The sequence below is a fragment of the Coenobita brevimanus genome, chromosome 28, assembly GCF_032717465.1.
Source record: "Coenobita brevimanus isolate Jiangsu-jjx chromosome 28, ASM3271746v2, whole genome shotgun sequence".
Lineage (NCBI taxonomy): Eukaryota > Metazoa > Arthropoda > Malacostraca > Decapoda > Coenobitidae > Coenobita > Coenobita brevimanus.
Window position 1 is genome coordinate 7,107,941 of NC_136981.1, and position 19,153 is coordinate 7,127,093.

Consider the following 19,153-nt stretch of genomic DNA (forward strand, 5'->3'; position numbering starts at 1 on the left):
TGAGCTACACACGACGTACAGTAAGTCTGGCAGAATAGATTATAAGTCAATGAGCTTATCAACACAATTATCTTGGAAAATAAAACCAACATTTGATTCCAACCATTAACCTGCATGTACAGCCAGCCGAAAAATTATCACACCCCTGAGGATCAATGGATGTGAAAATGAGCGAGTTTTGCAGATACGTGAATCTATTAACAGGGGGCCTCAAAAAAAAAAAAAAAAAAAAAAGAGAGAGCCTAACACACGTATGTGATGATTTATTCGATGTGCTATACTGTGTTACTCTAACTTGGCCCAAAATTTCGTCTTAGCGCAGCTTATTTTACGTAGCTCAGTGGCAGAAAAAGACAGCACTACAGCTCTATATTTTTTTCCATAGCACTTCTTCGTGACTAGCATCATATTCTGGTGTTAATCTGTTGTTATAACTCAGCATTCAAGGTGGAGAGATGGCAGTTTCAGGCCAAGTTTGAGTAAAAAGAGTATAATAATTAAGGAGGACAATTTTTTCACTTATAATCACACTGTACTCCATGTAGCACAATTCATCGCCCATATTTCAAAACTCTACGTGTGGAAAGGGGGGACGATAAGTTTTGAGTGACTGTCAGTATTTGTGTGAGCTCACGAGGAAAGAGAAATATAAGCTTGATTTATTAATATCAATATAAATCTGCAATCGTTCTATATTTGTCCATCAGTCTTTGGGAATCTATCAACACACATAAACTCTTTTTTACTTCGTGTATAATTATGTGTCTATCTGTGTCTATCTTTTTATCTCTCTTAATTTCAGATGGAGTCAGATTAATTTGTCTTCCTCGCCTCTAAGATGGTGGGGCCAGGCAGTACTCTCGCCCCACAGCACAATCGACGTCAGAAGTCCTGTCGTCTTTCCTGAATTTTCTTTCCATGTACCCTGAAAATAAGTGGGGTTAATCCGCAACACATGACCCCGATGACCTCATTCCACCTCAGATCAGCGTCATAAAGGTCATTTGTTTCAGGTCAACCACACTGATTTCCAAAGTCCGTGGAGAGAGAGGTAGGAGTGGCGACAGGATTTATGAAGTAGACTGTACACGATAGCTTGGTGGCCAGGTAAACACAAGGCTGCACTTCTTATTTCCCAGACCTTAACCTGACCTAAATTTCTGCCTGATATGCATCCCTAGAGCACTGAACGTCCTTCTCATCTCTTGTCCAATCTAACTTTGAGGCGACGTAGAGGAATGTGCCTTGCTCATGAATGGAAAAATTTTTGAGGTGAAGTAGAAGAGTAAAAACTTTGAGGCGAAGTAGAGGCGTGTGTGTTGCTTATTAATGGAAATAAATTTGTGGTGAAATAGAGAAGAGTGTCTTGTTTAAGAGTAAATTTTTGGGGAGAAGTAGAAGATTAGAAAGTTTGAGGCGAAGTAGAGGAGTGCGTGTTGTTTAAGAATAAAGTTTTGAGGCGAAATACAGAAGTGTGTGTTGTTTAAGAGTAATAATTCTGAGGCGAAGAAGAGGGGTGTGTTTTTATTAGGAGAGAAAATTGAGCATCGCTTCACTGAGCCTCGATTAAATGCCTCTCATGCGTGTGTGTGTGTGTGTGTGTGTGTGTGTGTGTGTGTGTGTGTGTGTGTGTGTGTGTGTGTGTGTGTGTGTGTGTGTGTGTGTGTGTGTGTGTGTGTGTGTGTGTGTGTTAAGATATTTTATGGAAACATTACGATCCTTAGACAGAAAAACTCCCTTGCATTTTTTTTTTTTCCTTGCTGACTGAAGGGGAAAGAATGAGTAAAGGAAACTAAAGGAAGAGAAAAGGAAGACGATAAAAGCGAAGGGAATAAGAGAGAGAGAGAGAGACACTACGTAAGATGAGGAGGGAAAAGCGAAAAATAGGAGGGAAAGTTTGGATATCAGAGAACTTAATGGAAAAAAGAGAGAAAGAAAGTGAGAAAAATGGAGGACCAGACAAAAAAAAAAAGAGAGAGAGAGAGAGAGAGGTGAGAATGGGAAGAAACCATGAGTGAAAAAAAAAAAAAGTAAGAACGTAGGAGTAAGAAAGAGAGAATGAAAAAAAAAAACAGAGGAAAAATGAGAAAAAAAATGAAAAGAGGTGAAAGCGGGTAGAAGACGGCCGTAAATAACTGAGGTAATAATAGTGGAATGGGGTAAGAGAGAGAGAGAGAGAGAGAGAGAGAGAGAGAGAGAGAGAGAGGGGAGACTTGCCTTGTAATCGGCTACTCATTTCTATACGTCATGGGTTGTATTTGTTTATGTCTGGTTAGGCATGCAGGTATGTGTGTGTGTGTGTGTGTGTGTGTGTGTGTGTGTGTGTGTGTGTGTGTGTGTGTGTGTGTGTGTGTGTGTGTGTGTGTGTGTGTGTGTGTGTGTGTGTGTGTGTGTGTGTGTGTGTGTGTGTGTGTGTGTGTGTGTGTTAAAGAGAGAGAGAGAGAGAGAGAGAGAGAGAGAAGGAGATGGAGGAAGGTTAAAAAAGGTGAGTCGTACCCGGTTTATATGCACGCACACACACGCACATACACACACACACACACACACACACACACACACACACACACACACACACACACACACACACACACACACACAATTTAATTACAGAAACCACACAGAGAATCAAACTCCCTAAACAAATTCTAACTACACATTGAGTCTAATCACCCAGACTACCCACAAAATCTAACGACCTAACTACCTAACTACCTCATTCCTAACCCTGCAGTCTCGACCTAATTTAATACAGTGATTTCCAAGGGCAATTAAATCTTCCTTGTTGGCTAGGGTGGCGAATGAATTACTGGTTTGACATTGACCAGGGCGTGGGTTTTTTGAGAGAGAGAGAGAGAGAGAGAGAGAAAGAAAGAAAGAAAGAAAGACGTGAATCCTTTGACTTAAGGGTTCCTCTCTGCTAAATGATATCGTTGTGTGTGTGTGTGTGTGTGTGTGTGTGTGTGTGTGTGTGTGTGTGTGTGTGTGTGTGTGTGTGTGTGTGTGTGTGTGTGTGTTTAGAATTTACTAGGGGAGTTAGATGCTTTGGGAAGTTAGAATTTATTGATAGAGTTAGATGATGCGAGTAATTATTCTCATTATAGTTATATCTTGTGTAGTTAGAATTATGGGGTCACTTATTTTTGTGGTAATGAGAATATTAATGGATTGTGATTTCCTTCGTTGTTTTTATAATTAATTTTTTTTTCTGCTTTGAATTACTTTACGTTTTTTGCCATATTCTGTTGTTGTTGTTGTTGTTGTTGTTGTGTGTGTGTGTGTGTGTGTGTGTGTGTGTGTGTGTGTGTGTGTGTGTGTGTGTGTGTGTGTGTGTGTGTGTGTGTGTGTTTGCCCCCACACACACATAACGGTACACACACAAAAAAATCATGCGTTTTTTAGTGAAGGGGAGTTGGTGTGGAGGTGAAGGCTGTCAGTGAGCGGGTATTGCGATGTCACTGTTGATGACTTAAGTGCCAAGAAAACCTCCTAATGGCGTGTTGTTATGCCACTAAAAATACCTTGGTGAGTGAAGGCTTTTGTGCTTCTCAGGTAAATATCTTGGGGGCACAGGTTTGGCGTTGCTGAAGGATATTATCTAAGGAAATAACAGGTGACGTTCCAAGATCACCCTCTACCAGGTGGAAGGGACTGAATTTCGTGTGGGTGTTTTTGCTACCTTGTCCCACAGATTCGGTGTCTTAAACTCCCCTATCCCAAAGAAATATTGTGATTATTATTATTATTATTATTACTGTTAGCATTATTGTTTTTCGCTTGTGTTGCTGTTGTATTGTTATTATTGCCGTCAGTATAATAGCTGTTGTTGTTACTGTTGTTGGCCTCAGTGCAGGAGTATATTCCTTTTACCTCTGAACGTCATACTATAAGCTATCATACAACAGGTAAGCATAGGTACTCAAATTAGGTAATAAACTAATGCATAAAAATACCCGTGTGTTAACAGTTATTCAGAATGCATAGCCAGGCGCACCTTCGAATTTTTATAGACGCATCACATCATGAGGGAAGGGAAAAGGGCCTGGGTTTTATGGCGCCCTTTGCTCAGAGACCCTCCCCTCCTTTATGCTTGGTTGGTTCCGCCACGGTAGGTTTGGATGCTTCATTTTGGCTCCTGCAGTCCTGAACATTATTTTGAAGGTGACCACTCATGTCTGGCGGCATTGTATGATTCAGAAGCCCTTATCCTCCTCATGGAGATTCAAACCTACGCGTAAAACACCTGACTGCTCCTAATTTTGTCCCTTACTATCACTAGGCCACTTTTTATCGAGATTTGGTGCCTTAGTGACGTATTCCAGTTTTACCCTCTACTTATCTCAACTTGCTTCCTTCCTTGACGACTTAAATTTCGTCTACAGTTTTGCCCGACAGCTCTTCTGTTCCAGCTCATCTTTCGATTTGATTTTTTGTTTGTGTGTGCATGGAAAAACTCATGGGCACGAGTCTATATGGTAAAATAAAGGGACAGTCACACTGCCATTTTATTTCCTTCCAAAAAACGTTCCATCACCATATTTTGTACAGAAAAAGAAAAATGTTCAGCTGAAAGACTAAGAACCGTATTCTTGTCGGATAAGGAGACTCCCTAACATCTTCTCCTAAGTGATTAATTATTTTGCTTATTACACCTTACTTCACATTTCTGTGTGATATAAATCCTTCAAACATCGCCATACTCTGCATAAATGACGTACAGATGGATACTAGTCAGACATATCCAAAAAGAAATCGTTAAGGAAAAGGTGTTAGGGAGCTTCCTTACCCGACAAGAATAAGGGCCTAAGTGAACAACGTTAAAGCACAAATACAGATCAAAATCACTTATAAAACTCTTTGATCTATGCCATGAAGTTTATTTAATACTCTCTGCCTGAAAAGCGGTTCACATATCTTAAACATGCCAGCGTAGGAAGCAGAAAGGTCAGAAAGGGTCAAGGTACATGGTCGTGGCGAGGTCGGTACTTATACGTCAGGATGAAATGGCCTCTGATTTACCATGATACTTTAAGGTACACCATGCAAATTTAACAAAGGCGTATTAAGTGGGTTGACCTGATCGAGAGGCTACAATGAGAAGACGTAAATATTTGTGTTCGTGTTCTGGTTGTTATGATTCACTGTCGGGGCTGCCCTCCTCAGTGTCATCTTCCTCTTCCTCTTCGATTTCTTCCCGCCTGGGTGCGGGCCGCTCCACTGGGATTTCGGCCCGCCTGCCTGTGGGGCCAGGGACGGTGTCGAAGGTGATGCCCTGGGCGCGCTGCTCCTCGGCGATGCGCAGGAGCTCGTGCACGTGAGCAGGAAGGGGGTGGGGCGTGGGCAAAAGGTTAGACACTGGCTTGTACCCTGTCTCGTCAGCCACGTAACTGAGCTCAGCAACGGTGCCGTCTTCCAGAGTGAATCTGACAAAGACAAGAAAACGATTGAAACAATACGACCATCACCCTTTAATATTTAACATTTTCCTTTACTAATCTATTAAATAACTTCCATGAAAAGTACTGGAAGAGTCTTACCAAGGCTTTATATAGGCTTTGGTATATGCAGTAAAAATGTGGCAATCACAAGGTAGTTCGTTATTTATCTGTATGTCTGTTATTACCTGGTGCTTTAGCCAGACTGGTTACTTATTAAATCCTCATCAAGTGGTAGCGGATTAAAGTGCAGGTAAAGACATGAGGACCAGGAATATAGAGGTAGAAAGTAAAACTCATGTAACGGACCTGAAGACGCCGTTCATGTTGCTCTGGCCCTTCTCGCCCGGCACGCCTGTCCTCTCCTCGTAGATGCTGTTGCTGGTCTCGATTTTGTAGTTGAAGTTTCCGTCGCCAGAGTCACTGCGCTCGTCGACCAACGTCTCTGCATTATGGTCAGGGCCAGGCACGTGGGGTTCACTGCGCTGCTTGACCACTGGCTTTGCAACTTCGCTGGGGGGTGCTACGGATTCATTGCCTTCGTCGACCTCTGCCTCTGCATCCTCTTCGGGGAGGGGGACTGCGGCAGCCACGGCCAGCAAGCAGGTCAGCAGGAGCTGAGGGAATCAGGCAGGGAAGGTTATAGCGGCAATGGTCAGGCAAGAAATGTAAGTTGTAACAAAATGTACACCTTCAATAAAACAAAACAAAAATATCTGTGCACGCTGAGCAAGGAAGAATCTGATACTACAGATGGACGCTACAAAATGTCCTGTCGTTTTTCCCGACATTGGCAGCCCTTCCTTCATGAGGATGTCATATATCGATTGAGAGCAGCAGTTCCTGTCTCATGTACAGTAAATTCAGTGCTATTCAGTTGGCATTCAGATCCGGTATCCCTCTTTGTGAATAGTGATAATAGCCTCACATACAACCTGAGACGCTTCTACAGTAAATGGCGTGGCCTCCATGATAATGTCAGACATTTACTCTGGTAGGCAACATCGCACCCTTTTCAGCCTAATTTTAACGTTTGCTGTTGATTTCTGTACATGATACATGATACTGAATCGAGGTAAGGAGTGACCTAGACATTACAAGGACAAAGGGAACAACGTCTACACAAGTACCCGCAGAGGCCAGTAGCTGGAAGAATGTGGAAAAAAAACTATCTTGTGTACCGATGGAACACATTTCATGTAGTCACAGAGTACGTAAGTTATAAATAAGCCACAGTTTTTTTCGTATATGGGTATTAACAGTGTATGTATAGAGACCATGGTTGGACAAGTGTAGGGTCTAGTTAGTGAGACCATTGTGGTTGGAAGTGTATCTCAGCACTCCATTTGTCACGTAGGAATGAAGGTGAATCGTTAAAGATATTGTGCAAAGGAATCATCCCAGCTGGACGGTGTTTCTGCTGGGTGCTGGTGATCACGGGTGTTACTAATGCCACTCCCCAGCACTGCCCTATTTATCGCATATTCACTGTGTCTCCTGGTGTCGATCATTATAAGCCCTTATTACGAGTATTTCTGTCTTTCTTCCTGTTTGGAGACTGTAAGGCGATGAATTACAGCAACTAACTATCATACATTGATCTTCCTTACTGATTCTGTGCTTCTCAATGAAAAGAACACCGACACTTCGTAACAATAAGTATTACAGCCAAACTTCGATCCTTCTAGTAAAAAAAAAAAATAATGTAAGAAAACTGCGCACTCCAGTGAGAATTCAGGCTCCCCAAGGAAAAATCCACATCACCAATCATACGTAAAGTGAGACAAATATTTTCTGAACTTAAACACTGTCGGTGCCTTCTTAGATGCAGCTGGCGAGAGGCGAGTCCTGCTGTTGCCTTAGGAGTCCACCACACTGACTCGAGTCCTTAAAGAGTCCTACCACAGCGAGAAACTAAGCTGTAGGATATCCCTCTACTCACGAGCTTCATGTTGTCGGTGTGAGGATCGGCTAAGGATGCTGGCCACTGCAGGAGGCGGGCTTTATATACCCAGTGGCCAGAGGGACAAGGCAGCGGTGACCTCTGAGTACGGTGGTTAGCGCCGAGGAAGGTCCGTTGTTCATGCCGTCAGTGAATAGTTTAGCATTTGTGAAGGAATAATGGAAGAATACCAAGCGTCTTGATTTATTGCTATACTCTATGAAATTTCTTTATGCATAGTTGTTTACGGAATCTGGCGCCGTCTGCGTCATCCTTAAAAAATAAACGCGCACACACACACGCACACACACACACACACACACACACACACACACACACACACACACACACACAAGCCCACGCAGTCACGGTCCTCAGCATCTAAAAATAAATGCCTCTCTTGCTTATTTTTTATTTATTTTTTTTACAGCTACTGAATATTCCGAGTGGCAGTGGGTTATTATACACTATGACCCGTGTTTTATCATGTACTGGACGAGGCGGTAACAGTACTTGCTTGTGTGGAAAACTCTTTGCTTTCACCCATCTTTGTCACTGTCGACCATGACACCGTAGATAAGCTAACAAAGTTGGAGGAGGTTATGTATTCACCTATGTTTGTCTGTTTGTTCGTTTGTTTGCCCACACGATATATCGAGAAGTTCTCAACGAATTTCAATGAAATTTTGTGGAAGGGTGGGCCATGGGCCAAGAAAGAATTTTTTTTTCTAATTTTGAGGCGGATCCGGATCCGGATCCTGCAATGGCATTGGCGGAAGTATGGGCTCTCTGAGTGCGTTTTAGCTTTCGTAAGTATTATTAAACTTCGCCATATTAATGGCGAAGCTTATTGTTTTCGTAAGTATTATTATTATTTTTCTTTGCGGTTTTTCTTAGATCTCGATGTTATTATACAGGAAGGTACCCTAAGGTAACGCAAGTACTTGTGCCAAATATAAATGACCTTGACCTATTCTTTAGGGTCATATGCTCATGCTTGGTGCAAAAATTGCATATTTGTAGTTCAGATATCTCACAGACTAATTGAGGTACTGCTATTTGGTTGAAAAATCGTATGATAAAAAAGTTTACTGAGAATTATGGACGAATATTTTGCCATTTAGCCTAGTGCAAAGCATCGAATTTAAATTTGCTCAGTGTTGTCTTTGTCGCACGTTTTAAAGAAAACCACAAAAGCTGAAAAGCTGTAACTACAGAAATATAGTTGTGGTCCTTCTTATTATCTGAAAGGAATATAGTTATAGTTAAACATACAGATAACTAGTTATTGAGACAAATGTAAAATGTACCCATGCGTTCTTCTACACCTGTGTCTTCAGATCTTGTTGATACTACACAAGAAGCTACCTTCGATTAATCTAAGTCTATCTATCTATCTATAGCCAGACGCCATAATCCCGTAAGGGGTGGCCATTTGACTCTGAGTTATTTGTTTTATGGGAAGGGGCACTAATCCTCCACCAACTCACTTGCTGACACGTAGGGATCATGTATGTTTTGGTTTTGGTTATATGGTTACCACCCAGCGTTGTAAATGGTTTCTTGGCTTACAGGAACAGGAAACCATTTGGCTTGTCACTCAATGTAAAGCCACCTTTAATGGAAAGAAAAGCAATAAAAAGTGACAGGAAAGATGGGAGAAACAGGAAGAGAGGAGGGCAAGCACAGAACGATAAAGGCTAAGGAAGAAGTAGGCAGCACTACATCATGTGAGTGGATGATGGTGGCCACCACCTACCACATATTCATCTAAGTAAATGTTCCAAATGTGAATGACCTTGAGCTACTTTTAAAGGTCACAGACTTGTTTACGATACCAAAAGTTCATACCTTATTCCTTATTGTGGCTACACAATAAGTAAATAGGTAACTAGTTTTATTTATTTATTTATCATTATTTATTATTATTATTATTATTATTATTATTATTATTATTATTATTATTTTTATTATTATTATTATTATTATTATTATTATTATTATTATTAATTATTATTATTATTATCATTATTATAATCATTATCAATATTATTGTTATTATTTTATGCATCCGGCTCTGCTACCTGTGGTCCAGCAGTACCTCTACGTACCAAACACCTTCCGCATGTCACCACTTCGGCGCTAACACCCACCGTCCGTACTGAATACATGCTAGGGCTGTCTCATTCCAGGCTTGTGTGTTGGTATTAGCAGGGTATTTTTACGTGTCGGTGGGTCTTATAGTAGAGAAGTAAAGCATTTTTTTCTTTTTTTTAGAAATTCATATCTTTAAACTCTTCCTTATACTAGCCGGGGATCGAACTCACGTCCATTTGAACAGCAGGCCACCTCTTTTACCACTCTGCCACCCTCCTCCTCGAAGTGATGTCATAAAATTTACCGGCTGCCGATTTTTTTTTTTTTTTTTTTTTTTTTTTTTAGAGGGATAGCGTTAGAAGTGATTTATTTCCGCTAACAGCATAAGTGACATTAATGTAGATAATCATTTTTTTAAGAGGAGGAGGAGGAGGAGAAGGAGGAGGAGAGGAAGAAGAACAGAAAGAAGGGGAAGGAGGGAGACGAGCAAGAGGAGGAGGAGGAGGAGGTGGACAAGGAGGAAGAGAAGGAGGAAGAGGAAGAGAAGGAGGAAGAGGAGGAGGAGAAGGAGAAGGAAGAAGAGAAATTCGACGACTCCTTCCTTCCTGGGTGCCTGTGGAGTAAGGACAGTGGATCAAAAGTGGCGCCTCCATACTGTAACCCCGAACGAGTGGCTGTTAACCCCTTTCACTACGAGAACATTATACCACCGCATATAATCGTTGTGTTAGACCATTTAAGGTAAGAAAAACCCGCTGTATTTAGGGGTTTAGAGAAGGACGTGTTTAGCTTCTTCACTTGGAGCAGAATCTGAATGAGTTAAAATCCCGAGTAGGTGGTAAGGACATAACATACGTACGCGGAGTGGAAAGACGGAGAAAGAAATACCGTAAGATTGAAAAATACCGTAAGATTGGAAAAGAAATACCGTTAGATTGCAAAAGAAATACCGTAAATACCGTAAGATTCAAAAATACCGTAAGATTGACAAAGAAATACCGTAAGATTGAAAGAGAAATACCGTAAGACCGAACAGGAAATACCGTAAGATTGGAAAAGAAATACCGTAAGATTGATAGAGAAATACAGTAAGATTGTAAAAGAAATACCGTAAGATTGAAAGAGAAATACAGTAAGATTGTAAAAGAAATACAGTAAGATTGTAAAAGAAATACCGTAAGACCGAACAGGAAATATCGTAAGATTGGAAAAGAAATACCGTAAGATTGATAGAGAAATACAGTAAGATTGTAAAAGAAATACCGTAAGACCGAACAGGAAATACCGTAAGAATGAACAGGAAACACCGTAAGATTAACAAAGAAATACCGTAAAATAGAAACAGAAATACCGTAAGATTGAAAAATATCGTAAAATTGAATGATAAATACCGTAAGATTGAAAGAGAAATACCATAAGATTGACAAATAAATACCGTAAGACTGAAAAATACCGTAAGATTGAAAAAGAAATACCGTAAGATTAAAAGAGAAATACCGTAAGATTAAAAGAGAAATACAGTAAGATTGAAAAAGAAATACCGTTAGATTGAAAAATACCGTAAGATTGAAAAAGAAATACCGTAAGATTGAAAGAGAAATACCATAAGATTGAACAAGAAATACCGTAAGATTGAAAGAGAAATACCGTAAGATTGAAAAAGAAATACCGTAAGACTGAAAGAGAAATGCCGTAAGATTGGAAAAGAAATACCGTATGATTGAAAAATACCGTATGATTGAAAAAGAAATACCGTAAGATTGTAAAAGAAATACCGTAAATACCGTAAGATTAAAAAATACCGTAAGATTGAAAGAGAAATACCGTAAGATTGAACAAGAAATACCGTAAGATTGAAAGAGAAATACCGTCTTGTTATTAAATGTTTACTTGATGGCCAGAAAAGCATCACCATAATTAACACTGGGAATGAGTAGCCTTTAGTTGCTTCTTCCTTGCATACAGAAAAGGTGAGGAGTAATTACCTGCCCATTTAAGAGAACGATTCAAGGTCGAGTTTTGAGGAGACTTTTGCATGTCATAATACATGTTTGATGAGAAAAGACACGTCATTGATAAGAAAAAGCATGTCATTGATGAGAAGAACATGTCATTGATATGAAAAAAAATGTCATTGATCAGAAAAACATGGCATTGATAAGTAAAAAACATGTGAGTGATAAGAACAAACATGTCATTGATTAGAAAAAGCATGTCATTGATGAGAAAAAACATGTCATTGATGAGAAAAAACATGTGATATTGAAGATACTGCATTTTTGAACCTCAGATGTCCTAGAACTCCATATCCATTGCGTATAACCTCAAACTTGTAATATTTCATACATTTATCTTCTAAGGGGCTTATAATACCCAGCCTCCCTCCTCCCTCCCTCCTCCGGTAGATGGTCGCTACTGTCAAGAGTGATTATCATTGTCTCCCTCCCAGATGATGTACACAGCTCGTTTCCAACACTGCATGCAATGATGTCAGAATTTATGCGATAACTGATAGTACGATGTAGTAGTAGCAGTAGTAGTAGTAGTAGTAACAGTAGTGGTAATGGTAGTAGCAGTAGTAAGGGAGGTGGTAGTAATAGTCGTAGTAGTAGTAGTAGTAGTAGCAGCAGCAGTTGTTGTTGATGTTGTTGTTGTTATTGTTGTGGTTGTTGTTATTGTTGTTGCTGTTGTTGCTGTTGTAGCCCACGTTCATCTGAAATGTGAACCCAGTGGACTGCAGCTGAAACTGTTCCCCTCCTGCAGTCCACCATCCTTTTTTTGAAGAATATGAAAATACTTGAAGGACGTTTGTATAACCAGGCAGTTGCATCGCCAGGTTATGCAAATGCCACTACGCAAAGGCATCCAGTTAACTGCAAAATTATACACCCATGGGATGCATTCTGGCTGCTTGTGATGGTGAAATGGCTATGTACATTGCCCACCAAGACGCAAATGACGATAAAAGACAGAAACATCATTTTATATCCCCGCTAAAATTCACACAGAGAAAATCAGTGAATATTTTGTCACGATTTACACCCAAGACAGCACTGCATCAGGCAAGAGTCACAGTGGCTCGTATCTCAGCCCCACAAGATCCTACACAACCACGAGAGGGTGTCAGAGAGCAGAAATCAGTTCAGCAGTCAAGATAGCACTTCAAACATCAATACAAACACGTATAAAAACATGTTTGTGTGTCCATCATTGTAACCAGCCTTGCCCACCCCCGCCACTGAAACTACTGTTGCCCATCACTCCACAGGCAAGAGTTACACCAACCTTAAAATTTACCACACCAAATTTAGGATCCACGCTTTGCAGATTTAACTCCATGAAAGCCTACTTAAACTTTGGCGATTACCTTGTCCTGAAGCTGCGCAGAAACCATAAGCCCATTATACAATAAACTTCTACCAGTTCGCCTTGACTTTGGGCAATGAGTTCCTCCTGAAGGTGACAGAATGATCTCAAATCTCCGCGTGCTGTTTGGTGGTCGTCTGTCCCACAACAATAGACTTCAGATGACCACGCGTTTCACTGCCAGATAGCTTTCCGTTTCCCAGTACCTGTGTCACAAGGAACTACGATACCTGCGAGCAATTATACTCTTGTGCGCTTTTTTTCATTTTATTTTTCGCATCGTCCGCTGATTATATAGTAAAAAGTTTGTTGAACATGGAGGTGTTAAATATTGTCTCCAATAACTCCTTTAATTTAAGATGTTTCCCAGAAATGGTAGTAGCAAAAGCAAAGATAAAAGTACTCGTATATCACTGAATTGACGGCATTAAGCACTCGTTTGCCTAAATCCGAAAGCCACGGTCACATGGCAGAATAATTCACCCACTGTCAGTATCCATTTTTGCGTTTTATCGTAATGTGTTGATGTTTTACGTTTCCTAATCACGGAGATACACTTTCTCGCCTCTAGGCAATTTTTGGCCACTCCTGAGGCCACAATTCTCAGGGATATGCTCGAGGTTGCCCAATTCACTTTCCCTCCCGTAGTGAGCAGCGTAGTAATGAGTCTTGCAGCTCTTCCTCTTTTTTGTCTGTAGCTTATTTTTAGGTCCCGGTGGAACCTTTTCCTTCGTCTCTCTACAGAGGGTCTTGGCTTCCTCCCTGGGTAAAAAGGTTCTGTTTGGGACCAGCTTTACATTTGACAGCCACGATTTTGTGTAGCCCAATATCGCTGCCTGCAGGAAGAACTTCTTTGGTCTCTTGTCTCGTGTAAATGCAGGGAGTGTGCTGAGGAGCTGCATCTCCAGCTGGTGACGAGACCAACTACCGTCCTTGAATGCCAGGAGGAATACAGTGCAGAAGTGGGCTTACAAACATAAACCGGCCTTTACTGGAAGCAACTGGACTTTCCTTTTTAGTTGAAGTTTTGTCGTCTACCCAAGGGGAGCTCTGGAATTCCGCCAGCCCAGTAGGGGTATGCCTCCCCCTTCAGTTCTACTAGAAGAATAAATCTCGTCCCCTCGTGCTCATAGTTGCTTCAGAGGAGATTTAGGGGCTGTTAACTCCTCCCAAGCTGACCTCTTTGATAGGACTAGGTGCCAATCTGAACGTTACCATCATTATCCAGGCTGTAGGTCTGACTAAACAGGAGCTTAGAGGTTGCAAGTGTGGTCGTCCCTCAATGGATGACTCAGAGGATTGGCAGGCTCCCCACCTCTCAGAACCACTCACTGCTATTTGTATATGTTTATCATTTGTGTTCTTCGTTAATTTTGAATATATTACATAGAAGCAGGTGATAAAATAACGTATATTTTTTCTGAGTATTGAAAAAATTAGCTCATGCCGCTCTTCGTCTACAGCCACTCGAAAGGATCACTAAAAATGTTACTAAGCACATTATACAGTTCCCATTTTAAAACCATTTCTATGCTACTTTTTACTGCTACAAAATCGTCCCTTGATATTAAGCGGTATGATATAAAAAAATAAAAAAAAAAAAGTATCCATAACAGACTACAGGATGATGAGACAGGAAATGTTGGATACATTTTTTTCATTTTTTTTTTTTTTTTTTTTGATCAGGTAAGAAAAGCCAAAGGTGTAGGTAAACAATGGAAAGGAGAGATGAAATGAACGTGACCCAAATATGATATGAGATACTGGAAGAATTTTAGAAAGGTGTAGTTTGGGGACATGGTAGGTAGCGTAGTATAATGGTGAAGGTAGACTGGATAATTATGGCTAGAATGTAGGGCTTTGGATATGAGTTCAGAGCATGAGTAGAAATGGGAAGAGAGAGAGAGAGAGACCTGGAAATGGGTACAGAACTGAGGAAACAGAAGGAAAGAGAAAAAAGGATGTCAGAGAGAGAGAGAGAGAGAGAGCGATGGATATGGGTACAGAATGGAGGAAATTGAAGGAAAAAGAGATGTTGTCATCAGGCAAAGGAAACCCTCTAACACCTTATCCTAAGCAATTCATTTTGGTTATTACACCTTACTGTCCTCTTCTGTGTCAATTAACTCATCCAGATACCACCATACTCGGCATAAATAAAACGAAATTGATATTGATTAGACGTATCCAAAAATAAATCGCTAAGGAAAAGGTATTAGGGAGCTTTCTTCCTTGACTGGTCTTCTACAGGAATGGAACAGGTGATGAGGTCATTTCTGGTACTGTCCCCTTGACTCTCCAATATTGCTCTCTCTCTCTCTCTCTCTCTCTCTCTCTCTCTCTCTCTCTCTCTCTCTCTCTCTCTCTCTCTCTCTCTCTCTCTCTCTCTCTCTCTCTCTCTCTCTCTCTCTCTCTCTCTCTCTAGCGTATGAGTGCACTATTGGCTGTTCATTTTATCTTTTTCACTCTAACTTGGCTCAGATTTTCGTCCTTCTGCATCTCATTCCACGGAGATCAGTGGCGGAAAAGGACATTACTGGGTCTCTAAATCCAACTGCAGCACTTCTTCGTGACTAGCATGGTACTCTAGCGTTAATCTATTGCACTAACTCAGTATATGTGGTGCAGAGATGGCAATTTTAGGCCAGGTTAGAGTGAAAAGAGTATAGCTGGAGATTTTCGTTCTTTACCACTTCATTTACCGTAGATGAGAGAGAGAGAGAGAGAGAGAGAGAGAGTAATGGATAAGGGACAGCTACTGAACATACGTGGTTTACTTATACTGACTGTGATAAGAAACGTGGAAATTTGTGAAAGATGTGTTCCAACTTAATTTTTATCTACTTCTGTGTGTGTGTGTGTGTGTGTGTGTGTGTGTTTTATAGAAGGTGAACAGAGGAAGAAAAAACAAAATATAAAAAATTCCTTACGCAAGGTTACAGGTGTCCTTCATTCGTTAAAAAAAAAAAAAAAAAAATCTTTAATATAAGAGAAAGGAAAAGAAAATGGGCAGGATTCGAAGAGACAAAATAATGGATTACTCATTTATTTTTCTCTCTAGAGGAATGGGTTTCAGCACCATTTTATTGCCAAAGTTTTGTATCTTATTCAGCTGAAGGAGTGTGTAAATGGGGTTAAAACACACACACACACACACACACACACACAGACACACACACACACACACCGATCAAAGACATGTACTTAGACTCTCAGTAGTGTGTTACAAAGTTTGTTAAATACACTCTGCTAGAAAAGGAACTGAAGAAATAAATGAGACTAGCAAGGGGAGGAGGGAAGAAGAGGAAGATCATTTTATATACGCAAGACAAGGTAAATATTTATACGTGAGAGAGAGAACTGATTTACCAGAATACAGTTAAAGGTACGTAAGGCAAATTTGGCAACGAGGCCTTCAGGTGGTGCAGCAGTGTGGGGGCTGGGTTGGTTGAGAGGCTGGGAGGAGAAGTTATAGATATCTGCCTCTATATTCTGGTTTGTTTGATTAAGCCTCGCTCTGCTGCGCTGCGAACTCGATCTGCTTGACGGCGTGTGGGGGAAGGGGGTGGGGCGTGGGCAGCAGGTCGGACTCGGGGCGGTAACCTGCTTCGTCGGCCACGTACTTGAACTCAGCGACCGTACCGTCCTCCAGCGTGAACCTGTCGGGGAGAAGGAACCCATAAGGCAATGTAAATGTTATGTTTTAGCATATTTCTCTACAGCTCAGTCAGTCGGCTTCCAACAAGTATACTAAAGATCTTATCAAGGTTCTACCAGACTTTTTAAAAATAATAGTACGGTAAGCACAGTTTTCTTCACTGTTTTCTTTCGCCTGTGTTGTTGGCTGATTTGATGGGCTTAATTCATTATTAGGTAGGAATTCATCAAGTGACAGTGGATTAAAGTGCATTTACAAAGACATGAGGACCAGGAGGATAAAACTAGAGAGTAAAGCTCAAGTGACGAACTTGAAGACTCCGTTCATGTTGCTCTGGCCCTCAGCGCCGGGCACGCCTGTCCTCTCCTCGTAGATGTTGTTGCTGGTCTCGATTTTGTAGTTGAAGTTTCCGTCGCCAGAGTCACTGCGCTCGTCGACCAACGTCGTTGCATCCTTGTCGGGGAGAGGCACTGCGGCAGCCACAGCCAGCAGGCAGGTCACCAGGACCTGGCGGTGCGAGCAAGCAGGGAAGGTCACTTGCAGTGGTGAAGAAGAGGTGGTGGTGGAAGGAGAAAATGATTAGGCAAGAGAAAGGCAGTAAAGATAGAACTGAGAATGGTCGGACAAAGAAAGCACAGGTGGTACAGTAGACAGGCAATGGTCAGGAAGGAAAGGTAAGTGGTAACAGAACTTTCACTTTTATGATGACAGAAAAAAATTTACGACCAAAGGAAAAAAGATGGATAAGATGAGCGTTTGATGAAGGGGGTTTTAATACTGAGGCTAAATAGGACGCTAAGATGTCTTATTTTGAACATGGATGCTTCTGTGAGATACAAACGTCATTGTTAGTAATGAATTATTTTAATTATAGTTATGTTATCGTCCTGAAAAGTGGTAAATCACTATCTCCAGTGGCTATAAATTACTGTTTCCTAATATATGAATTATTACGTAAGCTTTCATTATGCATTCCACATTAACAAAAAGTGGATGGGATGATGAATATGTTCGCGTCTAACTTAACAAATAACGAAAGCCAATTCCCCCTGAGCATCTTTACTAGATATCTATTACTCTGTTAGGGAAGCATGATACTAATCGAAGCAAGGGGCTGTCTGCACATTACAAAGCACGAGATAACATGTCCACATCAGTACCAGGTGAGGAGAGGGACTGGAAGATAATGGGAGGCAAAAAGACTTCTCCGTCACAGGAATTTAGGGATTATTAGTCATCGGCGGCATAAATTAGAACCATTGACTCTCCGCTCCATGTGTAGACAGTAGTGTAGGTGTAAAAACAAGGGTGTGACGGGGTGGGGCTTGGAGTGTCTTGGGGAGGCCTTTCTGAGTACGCACTAAGCAGGGATCTCATGACGTAGGAGTGTCTCTGGCTAATATTTTGCTCGTTTTACTCTTACTTGGCCTAAAAGTTCCATATCTCCTTCTCGAATGCTAAGTTAATTAGATTAATGCTAGAAGATCCTACTGATCACGAGGAAGTGCTATGTAAAGGATGTAGAGCCATTGTTTCGTCTTTTTCTGCCTCAGTTGCTATCTTTCCATCTTGAATGCTAAGTTGTGGCAATAGATTAATCCTAGAAGACGGTGCTAATCACGAGGAAGTGCTATATAAAGGATGTAGAGCCATAGAATTATTTTTTTGCCACTGAGCTAAGTGAAATGAGCTAGAAGGGACAAAAATCTGGGCCAGGATAAGGTGAAAGGACTAAAGATAAGATCTGTTAGGAAGGTCCCGTTTTGAGTGTGACTTCACTGAGTGCTGGTGGGCAGGGGTGTCACTAATGGTGCTCTCCAACACTGCTCATGGTCAGTTCAATCTCCTGGTGATCACACTTGTAAAACCCCATTTCCTCTTTGCGCTTCGTCCTGAGCTGTGACGCTAAAACAGTAACTTACGGCATCTACATCCAGCAAATGCATCTTCCCTAACTTTGCTCTGATAGTGTATAAAAAGAATGCCATTGAATACCCAAAACCAGTAAAGCAAACATCCAAAGCTTCTGCCTACTAAGAAATATAAGAAAACGTGCTGTGTTATTGATATTTCAGTTCCTCTAAAAATGACGCCACCTCGCCAAGTACCACTGAAAGGAGACAAATTATGCAGCTTAGGACACATGGGATGCTTTCTTAGACGCAGCTGGTGAGAGGTGAGTCCTAGTGTTGCCTTAGGAGTCCACCACACTGGCCTGAGTCCTGAAAGAGTCCTACAACAGAGAGAGTCTAAGCTGTAGGATATCCCTCTACTCACGAGCTTCATGTTGTCGGTGTGAGGATCAGGTGAGGATGCTGGCCACTGCAGGAGACGGGCTTTATATACCAGTGGCCAGGTGCAGCGAGGTAACAGTGACATCTTAGTACGGCAGTTAGGACCGATGAGGATCCGCCGTTAATGCTACTCGGGGGCGGGGGAGGGTGGGTAGTCTGGCCTTTGTGCAGTGTGAATTATGAATACTAAGGAGCTTGAGTTATGGCTTTATTATCAATGTTGGTGTGCATCATCACATTTGTATTGACCATTAAAGCATAGACACACACACACACACACACACACACACACACACACACACACACACACACACACACACACACACACACAGAAAGAGAGAGAGAGAGAGAGAGAGAGAGAGAG

The 19,153-nt window shown here is 41.3% G+C and overlaps 1 protein-coding gene and 1 pseudogene across 1 annotated transcript; both read right to left on the bottom strand.

Annotated features, from left to right (window-relative positions):
- Positions 1-5,128: 5,128 nt before the first annotated feature.
- On the bottom strand, positions 5,129-7,383 carry LOC145394658 (cuticle protein AMP1B-like). Its single transcript, XM_080268433.1, has 4 exons — positions 7,375-7,383; positions 6,014-6,049; positions 5,742-5,932; positions 5,129-5,420 (listed from the first exon to the last, which is right to left on the bottom strand). Exons 1-4 carry the CDS (start codon positions 7,381-7,383, stop codon positions 5,129-5,131), a joined length of 528 nt encoding a protein of 175 aa, XP_080124559.1.
- An 8,959-nt stretch (positions 7,384-16,342) lies between these two features.
- LOC145394659 (cuticle protein AMP1B pseudogene) lies at positions 16,343-18,802 on the bottom strand (annotated as a pseudogene).
- Between the last annotated feature and the right edge of the window lie 351 nt (positions 18,803-19,153).